This window comes from Vicugna pacos, chromosome 20, assembly GCF_048564905.1.
Source record: "Vicugna pacos chromosome 20, VicPac4, whole genome shotgun sequence".
NCBI classification, from domain to species: domain Eukaryota; kingdom Metazoa; phylum Chordata; class Mammalia; order Artiodactyla; family Camelidae; genus Vicugna; species Vicugna pacos.
Genome location: NC_133006.1, coordinates 33,915,878 through 33,934,409, shown reverse-complemented (window position 1 = coordinate 33,934,409; position 18,532 = coordinate 33,915,878). Strand labels below are relative to the sequence as shown.

The 18,532-nt window shown below is 39.2% G+C and overlaps 1 protein-coding gene across 2 annotated transcripts in view; it reads right to left on the bottom strand.

Moving 5' to 3' along the window:
* The window catches only part of DTNBP1 (dystrobrevin binding protein 1), a 137,446-nt gene that overhangs the window by 40,935 nt on the left and 77,979 nt on the right, over positions 1–18,532 (bottom strand). For both annotated transcript variants that reach the window (XM_072945638.1, XM_031688120.2), the window contains exons 6-7: positions 18,383–18,515; positions 7,721–7,743 (exon numbers count right to left, since the gene is read on the bottom strand). In XM_072945638.1, coding sequence (XP_072801739.1) covers positions 7,721–7,743; positions 18,383–18,515 — 156 coding nt within the window. The remainder of the gene's footprint in view (positions 1–7,720; positions 7,744–18,382; positions 18,516–18,532) is intronic.

Here is an 18,532-nt window from a genome sequence, read left to right as displayed (position 1 = left end):
ACACTAACCAGTAGCTTGGAATGTGTTATGTATTTTTAATAAGTTTCTTAAATCATCACAATTCCAATAGTTACAGATACGTGTCAGCAGTCTTCCCCTGTTTCAGAATAGTATGCTCCACACCCCACTCCCTCTGGTCTGCTCTGAGTCACAGCGTCATCAATCAGCCACTCTGCTACCTTCAGCCTCTCCCTCTCCAGCCTCTTTTCCCTTTTCATACAAAGGCGCTCAAATTTCTCAAAGATTAAAAAATGTTCCTCCCTTCAACCTAACCCTCTCCCCTAACCTCTCTTCTCCTCCTTCCCTCAGCCTTAGCTTTTGAAAGCGCTGCTCTACTTCCCCATTCATCCAAGTATTTAGTAAGTACCAATGAGCCGAGCACCCAGGGTCACCGTGGTGAACCAGGCAGAACACCCCATGCCTCCCCAGTCCCCCGCCACCTGGTTTCCGCTCCCACCCCCACTTATGAACACCCATGCTGCTGAAATTACTCCCAGTGACATCTCCAGTTAGCTTTCAGTTGACATATCACATGCCCCTTCTCAGACGACCTTTCTCTCTATTCTGTTCACAACAAGGTGACTCTGCCTCTTGACATTTCCTTGAATTGTTCTCCTTGAGTGACACCACACTCTCCCCCTTACCTGACTGTTCTCAGCCTCCACTACAAGGAGCTAGGTCTCTTCTTATGCCTGTCTGGTGAATTCTAGTGCTTCCCAGATCGCTCTTAAATGTCACCTTAGTTTTATCCTGTCTGCTCTCCACAGGCAACTGCATCCAAACCCAAGCTCCCGTTCCCACCTGCGTGCTGACTGCTCCCAACTCCAGCTCAGATCTTTCTCCTGATGTCCAACAACCCTTTGGACGCTTCTACCTGTAAAGTCTCATAGACATCTGAAATTGAATATGCTCAAGACAGAATTCAGTCAAGAACAACATATTTATGAATCAATTTAACAAAAGTGTGAGATTTGTAATACTGAAAATAACACAACATTGGTGAGAAAAATCAAAGAAAGTCTAAATAAATGAAGACATTCCATGTTAATAAACTGGAAGACTCCTATTGTTCAGATAGCAGTTCTTCCCAAAGTGATGTATAAATTCAACACACTCCCTATCAAAGTCCCAGCAGGCTCTTTTCTTGTAGAAATAGACAAAATGCTCCAAAAATCTGTACTGAAATGCAAAGGATCTAAAATAGCCAAACTTATTTTTAAAAAGAACAGAGTTGAAGGACTTACACTTTCCAATTTCAAAACTTACTACAAAGCTACAGTAATCAAGGCAGTGTGGTACTGGCAATAAGGCACAAAACTGAGAATCCAGAAATAAACTCTTATTTATATTCATGGCCACTGGTTTCCTGCAAACCAAAGCAAAAAACTGCTAAAGCAATTCAATGGGGGAGAAAAATAGTCTTTTCAAAAAATAGTTGAGACAACAGAATACTAATATGTAAAAAGACAAACAACGTAGACTCTTACATCGCACAAACACAAAACTGACTCAAAATGGATCTGGGAAGAAAAAAAAATGGATCACAGACCTAAATGTAAGCGTCAATAATAACAAGTGCTGGCAAGGGTGAGGAGAGACCACAACCTTCAGGCGAAGTTCGTGGAAACATGAAAGGTACCACCATCGCTTCAGAAAACAGTTCAGTAGTTTTTTTAAAAGTTCGTAAGATCAACATAAATGATCCAGAAATTCCAGGCTTAGCTGTATACCCAACAAAAATGAAAACTTATGTCCACAGAAACACTTGGACACGAAAATTTGTAACAACGTTTTTCACAATAGCCCAAAAGTAGAAACAATCCAAATGTCCATCAGCCAGTGAATGGATAAACAAAATGTAATAAATTCATACAATGGAATATTAATTCAGTAGTTAAAAAAAAAGAACAATCTACTGACATATGCTACAAAATGGATGAACTTCAAAAATTTAATACAAAGGAATCCAGAAGCAAAAAGACTACATATTGTACAATTGCATTTTTGTGAAAAGTTCAAAAAAGGCAAATCTAGAGACAGAAATTGATTAATGATGGCCCAGGACTGGGGATACAAGAGGGTACTGAATGCAAAGAGGCAGAAAGGAATGGTTGTGGGTAATGAAAATGTTTTAAAACTGTATTGTGATGATGGTTCCACAACTCTATAAATTTACTAACAATCATTGAATTATACACCTAAAAATGGATGAATCTTGTGGTATAAAAATCAAACCTCAATAAAACTATTTTTAAAAGCCTTTCTCAACTATCAGATACCGAAAAGTTTTACACTTTTGTGGGTTTATTGGGAACTTGCCTGCGGTCATTAATAAACTGATACTTTTACCTCCTCCCCAAAGAACCAACAGAATTCACTACCACTCCCTCCTAAATCTGCTCTTCTGCCTGTATTACATATCCTGGTAGATTAAAAAAATCTACCTACCCAAATGTCCTAGCCAGAATTCTAGTCATCCTAAAATCCTCAAAACAATCATGAAATTATTTTTATTCTACCTACCTAGATTCTTGAATCTGGATCTTCTTCTCCATTCTACTACTGCCTTCATTCAAATATGTTTAATAGTTTCTCAACAAATCTCTCTTGCTCTAGACTGGCTCTTTCCCAATCCATCTTCTACAGGATCCCAGAAAACTTGCTCTACAATACAAATTGGACCCTGCTACCCTAATTAAAACTGTCTGGGTTCTCCCACTCCTGCCTTGTCTCTATGGGCTGCAACAGTAACCTCTAAGTCTTCTGACCATGCACCTCCGCCATGAACAAAAACGTTTAACATGCACCCCAAATGTGTATATTTATATATCATACATCAATTCCTGTACTAGCTTATAACAGAATATATACAAAAAATTTAAATTTACAAGGATGACATAAAAAAGAAACAAGTAGAAGTTCCAGTTTTCTTCTCCACTCCTAATATTTTGCACACTCACATGCCTCTTTGGAGACCACTAGCCCAAAGGAAAAAGTCCAACTCCTTTGCATGACATATAAGGCTGTGTGTGTATCATTTGTTCCCTGCCCACATCTCTACTTCATCCCTCACTCCTTCACCCCACACACCATATGCTTCAGCACTAATTATCTGTAGTTCCCTCACTGAACAAGAAGTTAAATTTCAGCTTGTATTATTGAAGTCAAATAAACACCTCTGCATCTCTGCAATTGTTCTCTCCTCTTCCTGGAATGTCCTTGTTACTCCTTGCAGCCAGGTTAGCACTCATCAGTCAGACCCAGCTCAAGTACCTCTCTCTGAATGGCTGATTACTCCCACCCTGGTGTACTTATTTCTGTTTTAGTATTTTTTACTTTGTATTAAAATTATATACTGGCCTTTCTACAAGCTTTACGGCAGTGCTTCAGCCTCTTAAGCACAGAGGACAGAGTATTATTCAACCTGAGTCTCTGTGACCTATCAACTGCCAAATGGCAGCTGAGAAGTTTCGCGTTATACATTGAGCTAACACTTGAATTGAACCACCAATTCTACCATCTCTCTATTACATCCATATCTGTAATGTGCTACAGCTGCCAAGCCACTAGTATGCATAATCCACATCCAAGAGTCAAAGTGAGGATCATAACAGCCTCTGAAGTCTCAGACTCAGATGACCTCTTCAGTTCTAGTTCTTTTTTACGCAAATGTACACTATTACTGGGACTGCTTCACCTGAGACCTCAAACTGAAATTCTTTCTTTGACCACAAGATGTACCTCAACCACTGAAATGGTTTTCATCTCTAGGGTGTCCGCCATGCCCGGTACCTCACAGCTTGCTTATTTTACTGGTCTAGGCAGGCCTCTCCTTTCCAGCCTGAGTTCCATGGCCAACCATTTTAATCGCGATCTCCTTAGCACACAAGATTACCAGGCTCTGCTGATCCATCCTACATTCTCTTCAATTCCCACCTTTGTGTTAACCGAAGCACATTTGTTCTGGTTTTTATTTCTACTTCCGAGCCTAGCCTTGCAAATTCAGACTATCTTTCCTTACACAGATTCTTTTTCCCATATTACCTGCCGTCCTTTCCTTCTCTAAGTTCTCAGAGAAAGAGATATCCCTGGATCCTCTCCAAGGATAACCTATCTGGATATTTTTTTCCCATCTTCTCTAGATCTTAATCAACCCTTTAACATCTTCAATTTCACCTCCCTCAATCTTGTTTATGTCAAGTTCATGTCACCTTTATTCCCTAATTTCTCATGTACTTCTGATTTGCAATCTGGATTTTCCCTTTACAAATAGCTCTTATCTGTTCATTGTCAAATCCACCTCTCTGTTCATTGTCATATCCAACAAGATGCCCCCATTCTGCTCAACTTCTTTGCATTATTTGTATCACTGATAACTGATTCTCCTTTAAGCTTTCTCCTCTCTGGACTTCCTAGTCACTAAATTGTCTTGGTCTTCCTCTATTTCCCATGATCACTCTGGCCCTGTCTCATCGGCTCTGCTTTCCAGAGCTAAGCCTTAAATGTGATCAGTGTTAACAGCTCTTTCTCCACACACTCTCAAGATGATCCACTCGCTGTGATAGTGCTAACTCCTAAATCCTGGCATGTTTTCACACTGTCAGGCACATTTCTGACACAGTTGGGTAACATACTAAGGAGGAAATTTCAATGGATGTCCTCTTATGGAGCCTATAGTGGTTGTTTCATTTTTAAAAAGCAGTAAGCATAGGAATCCATTAAAAAAACACATAAACAAACACTTTAATTCACAATATAACCATAGTCTGATTCATGAATTCTTTGAGTATAGGTCCACTGAGTGAAAATTCTTTTGTAAGCCACCCCTACTGCACTGAATAAAATTTCTAGCCTATTTTTAAAAGCAGAGCAGGAATTTAAGATGTGTGAAACAACCTGTGTACAGAATCTTTCAGAATTTTTATTATTTTCCCCCTATCTTTTCTAATTCCTAATATACCTTCTGCAGCAATTTTTAAAAGCTATTTATGTATATTAAGTCTTCCAAAGCAGTCAACTTAATTTTCTTATAAACAGTTCTCCTTAACAGTGACGTTTCATCATTTTACATGAATTTAATTAAGCTGCATATTACAATAATATGCACAACAATAACAAAGGTAAACGAACCTGGGAGTGAAGAACTCACTCTAGGTAGAGAGAGAAGTATCTGGCTGTATTGGCAAGAAGGTAGCCTATCAGCCTTCAGCACTCAGCACCTTGTGGTATATCAGTCAGTACGTTTTACAGAGAAACAGGAGAATAACAGTTAATTTGGTGAGGCACTAAAGTGACGGTAAAAAGAGCAATGTTAAGTCGGGAATGTTACGGAGCTAAGAACAACAGCCAATCCTGGGTCGCCTCTCCTCTGCTCTTTTCAGTGGCACAATATTTCTAGACTTATACTTAAGAGTGATTAAGATTTATACATGAAATGACAGTCTATTTTAAAAATTAAAGTGGAAAAATGATGAATAATCCCTAAATAACAGATGTGTCTATTTGTGGCCAATCTCCTATGTCTTTAAGGACTGCGAAAAACTTACTCACTATACATGTAGTTATAATAATGGAATTCCTTCCCCACTGAAAATAAAAAATTAAGATTTTTAAGATCCTACCCTCCCTTTTACAGTGTATAATATTCAAGTGACTGTTAATAAAGTGTTTAAAGGAATGTAATATTTGAGGGAATAGACAAAACCTTCCTGTTGCCAATATTTAAAAAAGCAAATAAACAACAAATAGCTTCAATAATACTGTAGAGATTTACTATATATCTCACAAGAGAAAGGTGAACTTAACTCACTAACCTCAATGGAGTACAGGAGGAAGAACCCAGAACTCAGTGGATCTAATTTTGTCTTTTGGTCCCCAAAAGTTAGTTCTTCCCCAACTTAGCAAAAAGCTTCTACATAAACCACAAGTTGAAGAAAACAATTAGAGGAAGTAAAACACCTTTTGTTTCCCTGCAATCTATAAAGGAAAAACAAAGGCAAAAGCAATGTTCAAAAACTAAGAAACTGTTGCAATATGTTTGATTTTTTCCTCCACTAATAACTTGGAAAAGCAGTTACTTTTTTCTCCTTATTATATGCTACTCATGCTTTTGAAATATTAGCAAAACACTCAAGAGGAAAGGATTTTTTATTAAAATCAGTACTTAAAAAAGAACTAGACATGATACAATAATCATTTAGGGTTTGTTCAAATTTAAGGGCTTTAATTGGCCTGTGGGTGAGTTAGATGTGCTATTAAACATTGTGCATAATTAGGGACGTGTGTATAAACAAGATATTTCAGTATAAATTGAATCATTCTATCTGGTAATACATAACACTACCTAACCTTTTTGCAAACTGCTGGTCTCTCCTTTTTCTGGAAATATTGTCATACAAAAAAAAAAAAAAGCCTCTGTACTGAGATGCAAGCAAAGTTGACATTTTGCATAATCTGTGTCCCTGCCTGTCTTTTAATATTAACTTGATTCTTTTTTCTTCTCCTAACATGATATAACAGGATGCTAGCAGACTAAGAGCAAGAATGAGAGGGAAAAGACCATTTTATGAGGATTTCAAATCTTATTTTAAACCACTGATGAAAAATAATGCACACGAGTTGTGGTTTACAAATTGATTAAGAATAATGATAGCCATGATAATACATTCTATCAGACAATCATTTAACACTGCCTTCAACAAACTGGCCATGGACTTAATCATACAGCTGCAGTCAGTCTAACAGTTATCTGGCCAAAACAAGTCTGTTAAATTATAGTCATAATAGGAATAAGCCTTTATACCTTTTATCTTGAGGGCAAGTTATTTTTTTCTTAAAAACCACCAAACATCACACACAGAAACAAGTAAATTGTAAATGTATACTGGAAAATCTTTAACCATTCAGTAAATCTGAAAGTTAATACTAGCTTATATATGAAACATAATAAGCAAAATTCAAAGTCTTCTTGGTTACTGAAATTCTGAGAATAGTGATTTCACTACCTTATTGCTAACGAGTAACTGAAAAATGACAAATTGGAAGCACTCTGAGATGCTGAAAAGTTTGCAGTTTTCCCTGTTTTTCACTCATGTTTCTCCATGACCAGTAAGGGTCAACATGGCCAAGAATTAATCTTCAGTGCCCCACCTGCAAAAGTTTCCTAAAATTAAAAAGCAATGCTGGGCACTTTAAGCATCTCAGAATATAGTTCATCAAAGCTTCTAATTATACAGATGGAGAAACTAAGCCTGAAGTAAAGAGACTTATTCAAGGTTACAAGATGGGGGCAGAGCAGGACCCAGCACCGACACCTCGCAGGAGGTTCAGGTGGCTCCTGGGTCAGCTGCAGGGACACACCTCTGCCTTTACCACCACAGTTCTCCATGTGGCTCAGACTGCACAACAGAAATCAGAATCTTCCCAAACTACAATTCTCAACAACTTCAAAGTTAGCCCCATGCCATCCAAACATGTTACTTATGATGGTCATTAGCAGAAACTTGCACTTGGTACATGTGCTACAGCTAAAAAAGAATATCAAAACCACTTGTGATTAAATAAAATTTACAGAACCAGTATTAAGCAAACTCTTATTTTTTGATGTAAACTGCTTGTTTTAAAGAAAATGGAACGCATTCTTTCATCATCATCAAGAGAGAACATCTGACATCAATTAACTCTCATCTACTTTAAAGTGAAGAATTAAACACAAAATTACCTTTGAAGGTTTCAAGTTCCTTCCTGTAGAAAAAAAAAAAAGAAAATGTAAATTTATTAATCTATTCCCAGTGGAAACTGCTCTTAGATTACAATCAAATTTTATGTACTTTAAATGCCCAGAGTGGTATTCCTGGATGCTCACATGTCAATTATGCTTTACTGAAATTACCAATACAATTAGCCTAAAGCCACTATTTTCAATTGTTCTGCTATTACCCTATTAATGGCACCAAAAAAATTCTACAAAAACTTAAACTATTAAAACAATGAAACACTTATAAGAAAACACAGCATTTTAATGTCAGCTATGAATCTTCTAGTATATATAAGAATCAGTTTATAAAACCTCTTAACAATTTTTTCCTCTTTTGATAAATATAGTATTTTAAGATCTTTAATTAACTATCCAGAATAAGAGCAGTTATTTCCCCTTCTAAATGAAAGGGGAAAGTATATATCAAAGGGTTGAAGTCCACAGCTCATCCTGACACAAAGGGCCAAGCCTCCAGGAAATTCTCTGGTTTGTAATTTTGTCAGTGTCAATTAAGGATGCTGAAACACAAAGTTTCCTGGGGAAACGTACAGCCGGAGAAAACAGATGACCAATCATAAAACATTTTTGACAAAGATGTCAGTAGCAAGTTTTTTTCAGGTTTTCCTTCATAGTTTTCTAATTATATTTTCCTCATTATCAGTACTAATAAAGAGTAATTTTGAGGAGGTAAGTTTATTCAGGGAAGTTTGTCATCCTACTCAAAATATGAGATACTTACCTCTTACTTACACGCTAGGTTTTACTAAAAATCTAGAGCTATTTTTAATTCTCAAATCAGTATCCCACATTGCTAATTACAATACCCTTCATGTTCCAAAACGGTTGACTACAACGAACAGCTGGCCGGGGGAACTGCCCCGGGTGGGCAAGCTGCCCACCGAAAGGCCAAGCAGATCATATCCTTGTAACAGCCAAGCGAAGGTTCTTAAATCACATGGTTATCTCGTCCCTTTCTTTCCTAAAACTACTGACTCATGACAATAATGCTCCGGCACCAGAGTTCATTAACTAAGAAAAAGAATGTAATTTTCATTTCTACCTTTAAAAAAAAAAAAGGTGCAGTTGTGTCCCTTCAGCCAACAGTGAAACTTCATTCTTAAAAAGATTAGGTACAAAGTAAACATGCCTAAAACCTACTTTATAGTCCAGTTACGGGATGAAAGCGGAAACAGGCTTAACAGAAAGGCGGCATGTACTGTAAGAGAACGTCTTGAGGAGATGCTTTCAATTTACTTCTTACTGACGCCCTCACATTTGCAATTCCCTAAAGCCACCAATCGGTGGAAAAGGTGACGGAACAGTCAGTTCAACATTCTAATGAGTAATTCTTTTTTCTCTGATTATAACCTTTAAAAAGTGTCTGCCTTCCGTCTTTTAGATATGTAGCAGTGAGCAAAATTTCGAAGAGGCATCTTGTTTAAACAGCAAAATGCGGAGTAATGATTTCACAGATGTTCTTCCCCACTCCTGCCCTCAAATACCAACAACCATAAAGCAAAGAAGCCAGTGTCATCGCCCAGTGGAGGGAACCTTCCATGGGAGTTACCTTGCCTACCTTCCAACCTTCTGGCTGCCTCATCAAAGCAACAGGAAGCTGCTATGAGAAAAGAGGGGAGGCAAGCGGGGCACTCCTTCTAGGCACCTCTGTTTACAGAACACCATGACGTACGGCTGTTCATCAGACTTCCAAGAAACGTCCTTTCAGACAGTAAATCATTCCTGTACCCAATTCCTGAAAAAGGAGACTGGCTGAGGAAGTGGTGGCACAGACAACTGTGGCTTAAAGTAAAAATCAGTACTATGGGACTTTTCAAAAACTGATCAAGGAAAGCAGTAGCGCTGAAAGCCTTGAAATGTCCTAATTTTTAGGGCTGACTCTACAAGGTCAGAGGTCACAGCACTGGGACATACAGAGGATGTAAGAGAAGGGAAGGAAAGGTGCGTCAAGCAGAGATACCACGGAGATACCAAGAGAAAGCACGGAGGCCACGCGGTGCGAGTTATCTCTAGGAAAGAGCAAATACTTCAGAACCGCAGGCTGAATGAAGACAAAGTAGGGGAAGATAAGGTTAAAGAGGTAGAGGGTTCTGAGTGCCAGGCTAAAGCATGTGGTTTTATTTTTAGCAGGAGAATAACATGCTCAAAGCCATGCTTTGGGAAGGCCCTTCTAGCTGTGATGGATAGATGTACTGACAAGGGGGAGAAGAAAGCGGGGAGTCCTTAGGAAACTATTAGAAGAGTTTGAAGAAGAGCTGACTGGTGCCTGGCAAGAGCAACATAAGTCGCAATGGCCATGAAGAGAGGGAGTCCAACTTGAAAAACGCCAAGACGACTCAACAGTCCATGAAACTGGTGACATGGGGATAAGCGCAGGGGAGGAAGGTCACGAGCACATTAGCCATGAGGGCTCCGGTATGGATCACTAGGAGGAAAGTGAACTCATTAACAGAAAACATAGGAAGAGGAGCAGATTTGGGAGGGCAGTGTATGAGTTCAGTTTGGGACTTAGTGAAATAATTTGGAAAGTCGGAAACCTGAGGCTGGTGATGCTGAAAGACATGATTCCTGTCCCCTGCATCCCACTCAAGGGTTTAGCTCCCTACAGATTTCTAATCCCCCACTTCCCATTCAGTCGGGAACCTATTCCAGTTTGGCTTCCACTTCCCACCACTGCACAATGAAGGTCACTGACAATCAGCATGTTGCCCAAGGCAATGCCCACTCTCACCTTTCATCCAAATCCCTCAGCAGCACTTGACTAAACTGGCGATTCCTTGAGAAAGTTTTTCTCCTGCTTTTCTCCTCCCTCAGTGTCTTTTGCTACTTCTCCAGACCACTAGATGCTGGAGTTCTGCCAACTGGGTCCTGGGTCCTCTTCTCTCCTTAATGTACACGCTGTCACAGGGCGATTCATCCAGCTACGTAGCCTCAGATACCATCCATACACTGACTTCCTGATTTATATGTCCCGTCTTGATCTCTTCTTTGAGGTCCAGACTCGTATGCAACCGCATATTTGAAAGCTCTGCTGGGAAGTGGAGAGGGCTTCTCCACACCTGTGAAACACAGCCTGTTCTTCCTTCAGTCTCCCTCACCTCAATTCGTGGCATTACCAAGTTCCTCAAGCTTTGGTTTATCCATTTCCCTCCTTCTCCACATCCAGTCCATCAATAAATCCTGTTAATTCTACCTCAAAACCTATCCTGAATCCATTCATTTCTCCCCATCATCACTACTGTCGTGATGATAAATATCATGCCTTGCATAATATCCATTTTCTTACACTGAATGTAATCTTTCAGTTCGATCATTCATTCAACAAAAAAATGTATTGAGCACTAGAAATAACACTAGGTTTGGGACATATACATCCCATCACCTCAAGGAACTTGAGTGAAAGAGACAGAGAAGTAAAGTAGCAATCAGAAATCTAGGTGATAGATTAGTGCTCTTATAATGCCATGCTGAGGATTCTCCAGGAATACAGAGGGAGCAACGCATACACCGTGGTTTGACAGGAAAGGCTTCTTGGAGGAGCCAGGATTGATTTGAGTTTTGAAGCTAAGTGTAACTGATGACAATAGGTAACATTTATTGAGGACATGGAAAGATATTTTACTCGTAACCATTATGTCATACTCTTGGCTAGCCAAATGAAAAAGCATGGGTAAGCAGGAGTTTAAGTTCTGACCACTCTCCAAACTATTAGAAATGGCAATGACACTAATCAGTGTAAAACAGTATCCGAGTTCATCTTCTCCATGAAGACATCCTTCACGTTCAAATGGCGAGCTCCCCTTATCTCAACTCCTATGGCATCAACTCCATCAGTGTTACAACACCTCGAGCACTGCCCTGTAATGCAGTGACTTCCACACAGGTATCACCTCTACAAGCACGCTGCAGAGGTCTGGGAGTGCAGAGATCAAGTCTCATCCGTCCTGATCACACAGGTGCACAGGGTCAGACCCAACAGACACCCAGCAAGTTGTGATTATCAAGTACTGTGGCTTGATAGCTGCTTCTTCAAAGAAGCCCCTGCTGTAACGATGGGATTCTATTCTTGATAAAACAGTTTGGTCACATGGTACTTCATCTGCTAGCAACTAGTTTGCCTCCTGCAATTTCATAAATTTGAGTCTCTGCTTTTCCAAAGTGTAATAATATTTTCAGAAGATCAAATAAGTAGAAAGAATTGAAATGCTCTCCTTTAGATTTTATTGTATTTTAAATTTTACTCAATTCAGCAAATGCCATCCAAAAATTTAGCATAACAAACCCTGAAACTAAAACATTCAACAAATAACAGCAGACTCAAAATCTAATAATATTTCCAAAGGGTGAAACTACTATGTAATCACTTTCTCTACAGGTACTGAGTTACAAGGGCAGAATAAAAACAAAAGAAGCATTACATAAATAAATAAATTTATGGAATGTTGCAAGAAGTATATTAAATCTGTATATGTACAGAAATCAACTAAATCAGAGCCACAGATGCAGACTTAATAGATTGGAACCACTGGATAAGTATCTCCATAAACAAAATCATCTCACAGATGGAAGCACACTTTCTCTAAACACAACAACTACTTCCCTAGGACAAATCCAAAATAAAAACCTAACACGATGATTCTATATTGCAAAACACCACATTCAAAATGCCAACTGCAAAATCAACTCTAACGTTTTTCTTCATATTTGAAAACGCTTAGGGTAAAAATTTTTTAAAATGTGATTAGCGATACTTTTTTGTATTGAACATACGTGAAGAGCATCCCTTTGTTACGGCTCGTGGACAGGAAAGATCACAGGAAAGGTATCACAAGACCTCTTTCGAAAAGGACCATTAATACCAAATTTTTTCTTAGCATTCTACAGTCATGAAAACACGTACCCTTACGGGCTTTGTGAGTCTGTGGTTAAGAGGGTAGCGGTGGATGGGGTGAGGGTTGTAGGAGAGAGCTGGCCTACCTGCTTGAGGTAATATTCTCAAAATTGTATCTGAGAAGTCCCTGTTGTCATTTACTCCACACACAGATTCTGCGGAGGGGGATGTGTTACAGAACAAGGTATTTTTAATATGCAGAACCAGAGAAGGCAATAACCAAGAACAGAATCCAAGAGAATACCAGAACTAAAGCATCTACCATGGCAACTAAATACTAACCTACCGCAGAGAAGAAAATTTAGGATTCGAGTGTTATAAAAGTCAAAAACGTACAGTTTCAAGAGGTCAAGGAAACAAACACTGATTTGTCAATGGGCTCAATTCCCTAAAAAGCTAAGAAGAAAAATACAGGATAAATATTTAAAGTACATCATGGACTTGGTCTCTATCGGTGTCTTAATATTACACGATCTTTATACGGTCCTTCTCTGTGAACAATTTTAACTCAGTGAGCCATGCATCTCGTCCATTCACAAGCAACCGGTCAGAATGATTTACCTTGTTGGGTACTAGATATTTTGTACTTCTACACATATTCTTGAGCTTTCTTTTGGGACACAGTTAATTTATTTGGAAATAGTGTGATCTTTCGGATGCTTGCGTTTACCATTTGTTAAGCAGGTCTGCAGCAGGGCTCGGTCGAGGGCTAAGTACACCCTGGCTGAGGGATGACTTTCCTGAGTGATCTTCCCAATGCCCCATTAACTCTAAACTTTTTCAGTCTAGCTGTTGGGCGCAGGCCCTGTGTGAGCACCAGGCACTGCTGAGTCATCCTTTCAGATGAGTTTTATCTCCTGCCTTGGGCACTTTCCTCATATGCATTATCAGACCTCTGCTGAATATTCAAGGGGAGCGCTCTGCAGACTTTCAGGACTCTCTCCTCTCTGGTATGAGTCCTGTAAACTCTAGCTGCCTGGGTCCCCAGACTCTCAACTCTGTGTCTTCAACTCAGAAAGTCTGCCAGGCTCTACCTGGCTTTCCCCTCCCAACCGGAAAACTCCCAAAGCAGAATGCCGGGGCAATCACAGGGCTTGGCTCATCTGTTTCCATCTATCAAGGGTCACCTCTCTTCTTGGCCCAATGTCCAGTGTCTTAAAAACTCATTATTTCATTTATTTTGGTTTTTGGTTGTATCTGGGGGAGAGTGAATCTGGTCCCTGTTACTCCACCTTGGGAGGACCCTTTATGTAAATGAAGTGTGTGAGCGGAAGCTCTCCTGATCCACTTTCCATTCAGCATCCAAACGGACCTCTGTGCACAACCTCAGGAGCTAGTTTCTGCCTATCTCCCTTGGACGAGGTACCTTCACTTTTGCTTCCAGAGCCACCTTCACCAAGGAGAATGCCACTGGTTTCTCCAGTTCTATTCTCTGCAAAGCTAGGCCTGTGGCCACACTCTTGCCAAACCTCCCAGCACCACGATTCCCAACCTCCTGAAGTGGAAGTACAGGTCAGACCTATGGCCCATTACCTATCCAGGTTAGTTTGGACACGACTTCCTGAAGCCCAGGAATTTGGGGGGTTATTCTCTAGGACATAAACTGGTCAAATTCTACTAAAGATATGCCATAACATCTTAAATCTGTTATGCCTTGCTTTCAAGATTTTCTAAACTTTGTCCATAGTCAACGTTAACAAAAAAAAAAAAACAAAAACAAAAACAAACACAAACAAAAAGAAGAGCAAAATTCCTTAACATTAGCTACAATACACAAAGCAAAAGGAATACAGACTTAAAATATGCCTGAGCACTAAACCTTATCAATAGAAGCAGTGACCTCCACTCACTGGAGAGTTTCTAAGGGATAACAATTAAGCTTCAAAGTCTAAACGAATCAGTGAAAAATGCTTCTGGAGCTTAGTGTGCCCCTAAGCAGATTTCAAGTCCAATGGAAGACTGTGCTAAAATTATGAGTCATTTATAATTGAACAGAATTACTAAAATCACTCTGTTCTTCAAGATGTAGCTATTTTCAGAGAAATTATGATGGTATGCTGCATACTGAAGGGGAAAACAAAGGATCCAGAAGTCTGAAAGTAAAAAATACTTTAAATTACTCATGTATGTATGATTTTAAGTATAATACGATTATTATGAAAGAATCTCAATAAGCATTCTAAGGAATATTATGGCGGTACTGGAAAGATTAAGAACTTAGAAGGCTAGAAATGTACATTTCTTTTTAGCTCTGCTTCTTCACTCTCCTAAACTTACCTGTCAGTCTCTGCACCTGTTGTCCCTGTCAGAAGTGTGTCATCCTCTGTCCTCCTGGGGCTGCCTCCTCGTTCAGGTCTTTCTCACCTGTCCTCCAAGAAGAGCCTTCCCTGCTCACCCCAGCTAAGGCAGCCCTCCCCACCACTGTAACATCACCCTGTCTTATATTCTTCAAAGCCTATATAGTTGTCAAAAATTATCCTGTTATAAAATCATGTACACATTTATCATCTATTTCCCCCACACCTGTGACTACAAATGCAAGTGGACTCCCACATCTCAAGTCCATCCCTCTAACTGCTAGCTAGACAAACCATGTAAATGGTTTCGCGTTCTTTATCTTGGCTCATATACTGCACATTAACTCTTCTTACCAGACAAGAAATATATTTCCTATTGGTTATGAAAGCCTATGCAAGGCATCCAGGAGTTACACTTGTACGGCTGACTCATCTTCTGAACTGACAATGTAGCTACTGGGACTAGCACTTGTCTTCTGCCTATAGCCATATTCAATCCACTGCACAATTTTTTACCATTTAGCAAAGCAGTGGCCATTCCTGTACATAAAAGGTCAGTAATAGTAGTGCCAGTTTATATGCAGAAGAGTTATCGGAAAACTATGTATGGGTATTTCCCCCCATAACTATGCAGTTGCTTATATGTCCCTTTCATTAGATAACGAGCTAAAGAAGGATGTCCTTCAATGCAGAAACACTTAGGTTACACCATTAAATGTTTCTCAAGGGCAGGTAAAAGCGATCGGAATCACACTTAGGACTGTTCTAAACCTATGCGTTTCCCTCTGCCCACAGTGAGCATCCCTGCCACGGCAAGCCACATCATTGTGGGGAATGGGTCGCAGCCCTCCTTTCACAGGAGGCAGAGATTTATTCTCTGTACTGGGAATGCCTATCAAATATATGACAAAATATCATATTCATTCTCAACTAGAGCTGCAATGATAACATCTGGGACTGATTCAGCTTGTTCCAACTCAATAGTCAAAAAAAAGACAACCTTGGCTTTGATGCTGGCTCCTAAGCAGCTACACGTTTTCATGTAACTCAGCCTCCTCCTCAGCTCTAATGACAGCTGGTTCCACAGTCCGTCACACACACACACACACACACACACACACCCGTACAGCCAACCTGTGTAGGATTTCAGTAAAGCTACGTAACTGCATTCAATCCACTGTGTTAAATGAAAGTTCTTTATCAATCAAAACTATTTTGGTGTCATTATACTAGCCTTCATACTATGCCCAGTTTTGATAACCTCTAGATTGAATAAAAGCAGCTTAAAATGTAACATTTCTGAATAGTAAATATTCTACCTGCTTTATTTTTGAAAAGATATTTTTTGATCAATCTACATCTGACTGAATAAAACTGCTCTACTTTCTCAGTATTGCCAATTCTATTTATACTACAACTGACTGTTAATCAGCCACACATATGCATACAGACATACAAGTCTGTGTACAGACTGACTAAACAAATGGATTCCAAAGGTTTCTTTGAAGAGGATACTTCAGCCTTTTATATGCTGAATAAACTAGGTTAAGAATTTCAGAAAGACTGTGCATATCCAGTTAACTAATATTTGACAAGGGAGCCAAGAATCTTCAATAGAGAAAAAAGTCCCGTCAATAAATGGTGCCAGGAAAACTTAATATTCACACATAAAGACCCCTCTCTTACATCACTCACAAAACTTAGCTCAAAATGCATTAAAGACCTAAATGTAAGACCGAAAACAATAAAACAACTAGAAGAAAATGGGAAAAAAGCTCCCGTCAAGGGTCTTGGCAACGATTTTTTGATATGACACACCTATAGTAGAAGCAACAAAATCAAAAACAAGTCGGGGAGGATATAGCTCGCTGGTAGAGCATGTGCTTAGCATGCATGAGGTCCTGGGTTCAATCCCTAGTACCTCCACTAAAAAAAAAAAATTTAATAAATAAACCTAATTATCTCCCCCCGCCAAAACAAACAAAACTGATATAGCATCTTACATGAATCTCACATGGTCCTTGAGAAATAGAAAGTAAATTTTATAGTTTTTAAAAATCGATCTATCAACATGAAAAGTTTACCATTAATCTTCAGGTAATATAGATTTCAAGCTACTGATTATAAATCAGTAGTCCTCAACTAGCACACCATTTTTTCCTACATATTTCAGAGTAACAGGTACGGTCAACAAATCTGTTTATCGTATTTAAATGTATTTAAAAGGTGTAATTTTTTTTAGGAGTCTTTCACATGTTAGTCAAGAAGATTCTAGACTAAGCAAAGCTTTATGACAGGATAAAGTATAAAGGAAAGCGAACGGCTTGACCGAGAGCACAGTTAGTAGCCGATGAAGCCAGGACTTGGGTAGACCGACTCTAATGACAGTGCTCTTTCTACTATACAGTTCCACCTCTAAAATGACAAATACTCAATCATTTCAACTATGTCAAACATGTTAAGACTTGTCCAGCACACTCCGGATTTTTTTTTTTTTGATGGGGGAGGTAATTAGGTTTATTTACTTATTTTTAATGTCAGTACTGGGAAACGAACCCAGGGCCTCATGCATGCTAGGCGTGCACTCTACCACTGAGCCATACTCTCCCCACTATGCTCCCCTCACTTTGGCTTTTACTTAAATTACAGGTAAGGATATTTTGTGAACACTAAATTAATTTTCATTTTATAACATACAAATTATAATGTTCTAATTATATATCTAATATGTCTAAGTCACTAGGAGAGAGTGAAGAAGAGAATGACAAATAAAATTTCACAGTTCCAAATCTTATTGCCCGTTTCCAGTTCAGGTTAGCCTAATGAAAATCATCACTATAATCACTACTTCTTCCAGAGCACACAGCACATCCAATAATGACTGTCTCATCTGATCCTCACGGCGACTCTGTGAGGTGGTACGTTATCATCCTCCCTATAACCTACACATGTTGAGGTTAAGAGGTTAAATAAACTTGCCTAAGGTCGCATAACCCACAAGCAACAAAACTGAAATCCAAGCCCATGAGCCCCTTCCCACAGCTGGGGTTCGGGTTCCTTTTCCTCCTGCTCTGACAATAAAGGAGAAGAAAAGAAAGCAAAGGCAAGACGCAGCGCGGGACTTGTCATTTTGGAGAAAACGAGGTCAGAGGTTATAATTTCTTGGAAAGCCCTGCCCGCTGCACTGCTCCCCTCCCCTTTTATTCTACCCCTGTTAGTGTTTCAGAACTCATCTCCAAAAAACAGCAGCAGATACTGGTACCAAAAAAATAATAATAAATCATGTTTTGGAAAGCTCATTAATGAGATTTACCTGAAGCCTTTGTCTTTTATCAGAATAAACTTGTAAGTTATAGCATGTAAAGTACTCTGGAGAACTTTGATTCAAAGCAAACACTGTGGCTAATTTTTCAAACTCACCTCTTGTTTTTCTTGTAATTTTCCAGTTGCTGGGATTGCATATGTTTGTATCTTTCTAATTCACACTGTCCACATAAATCCTCCAGATTCAGCAGGTGGTTTTCTACCTCCTCAAAACTAGCCTCTAAGTGAGCTGAAAGTATATAAGGT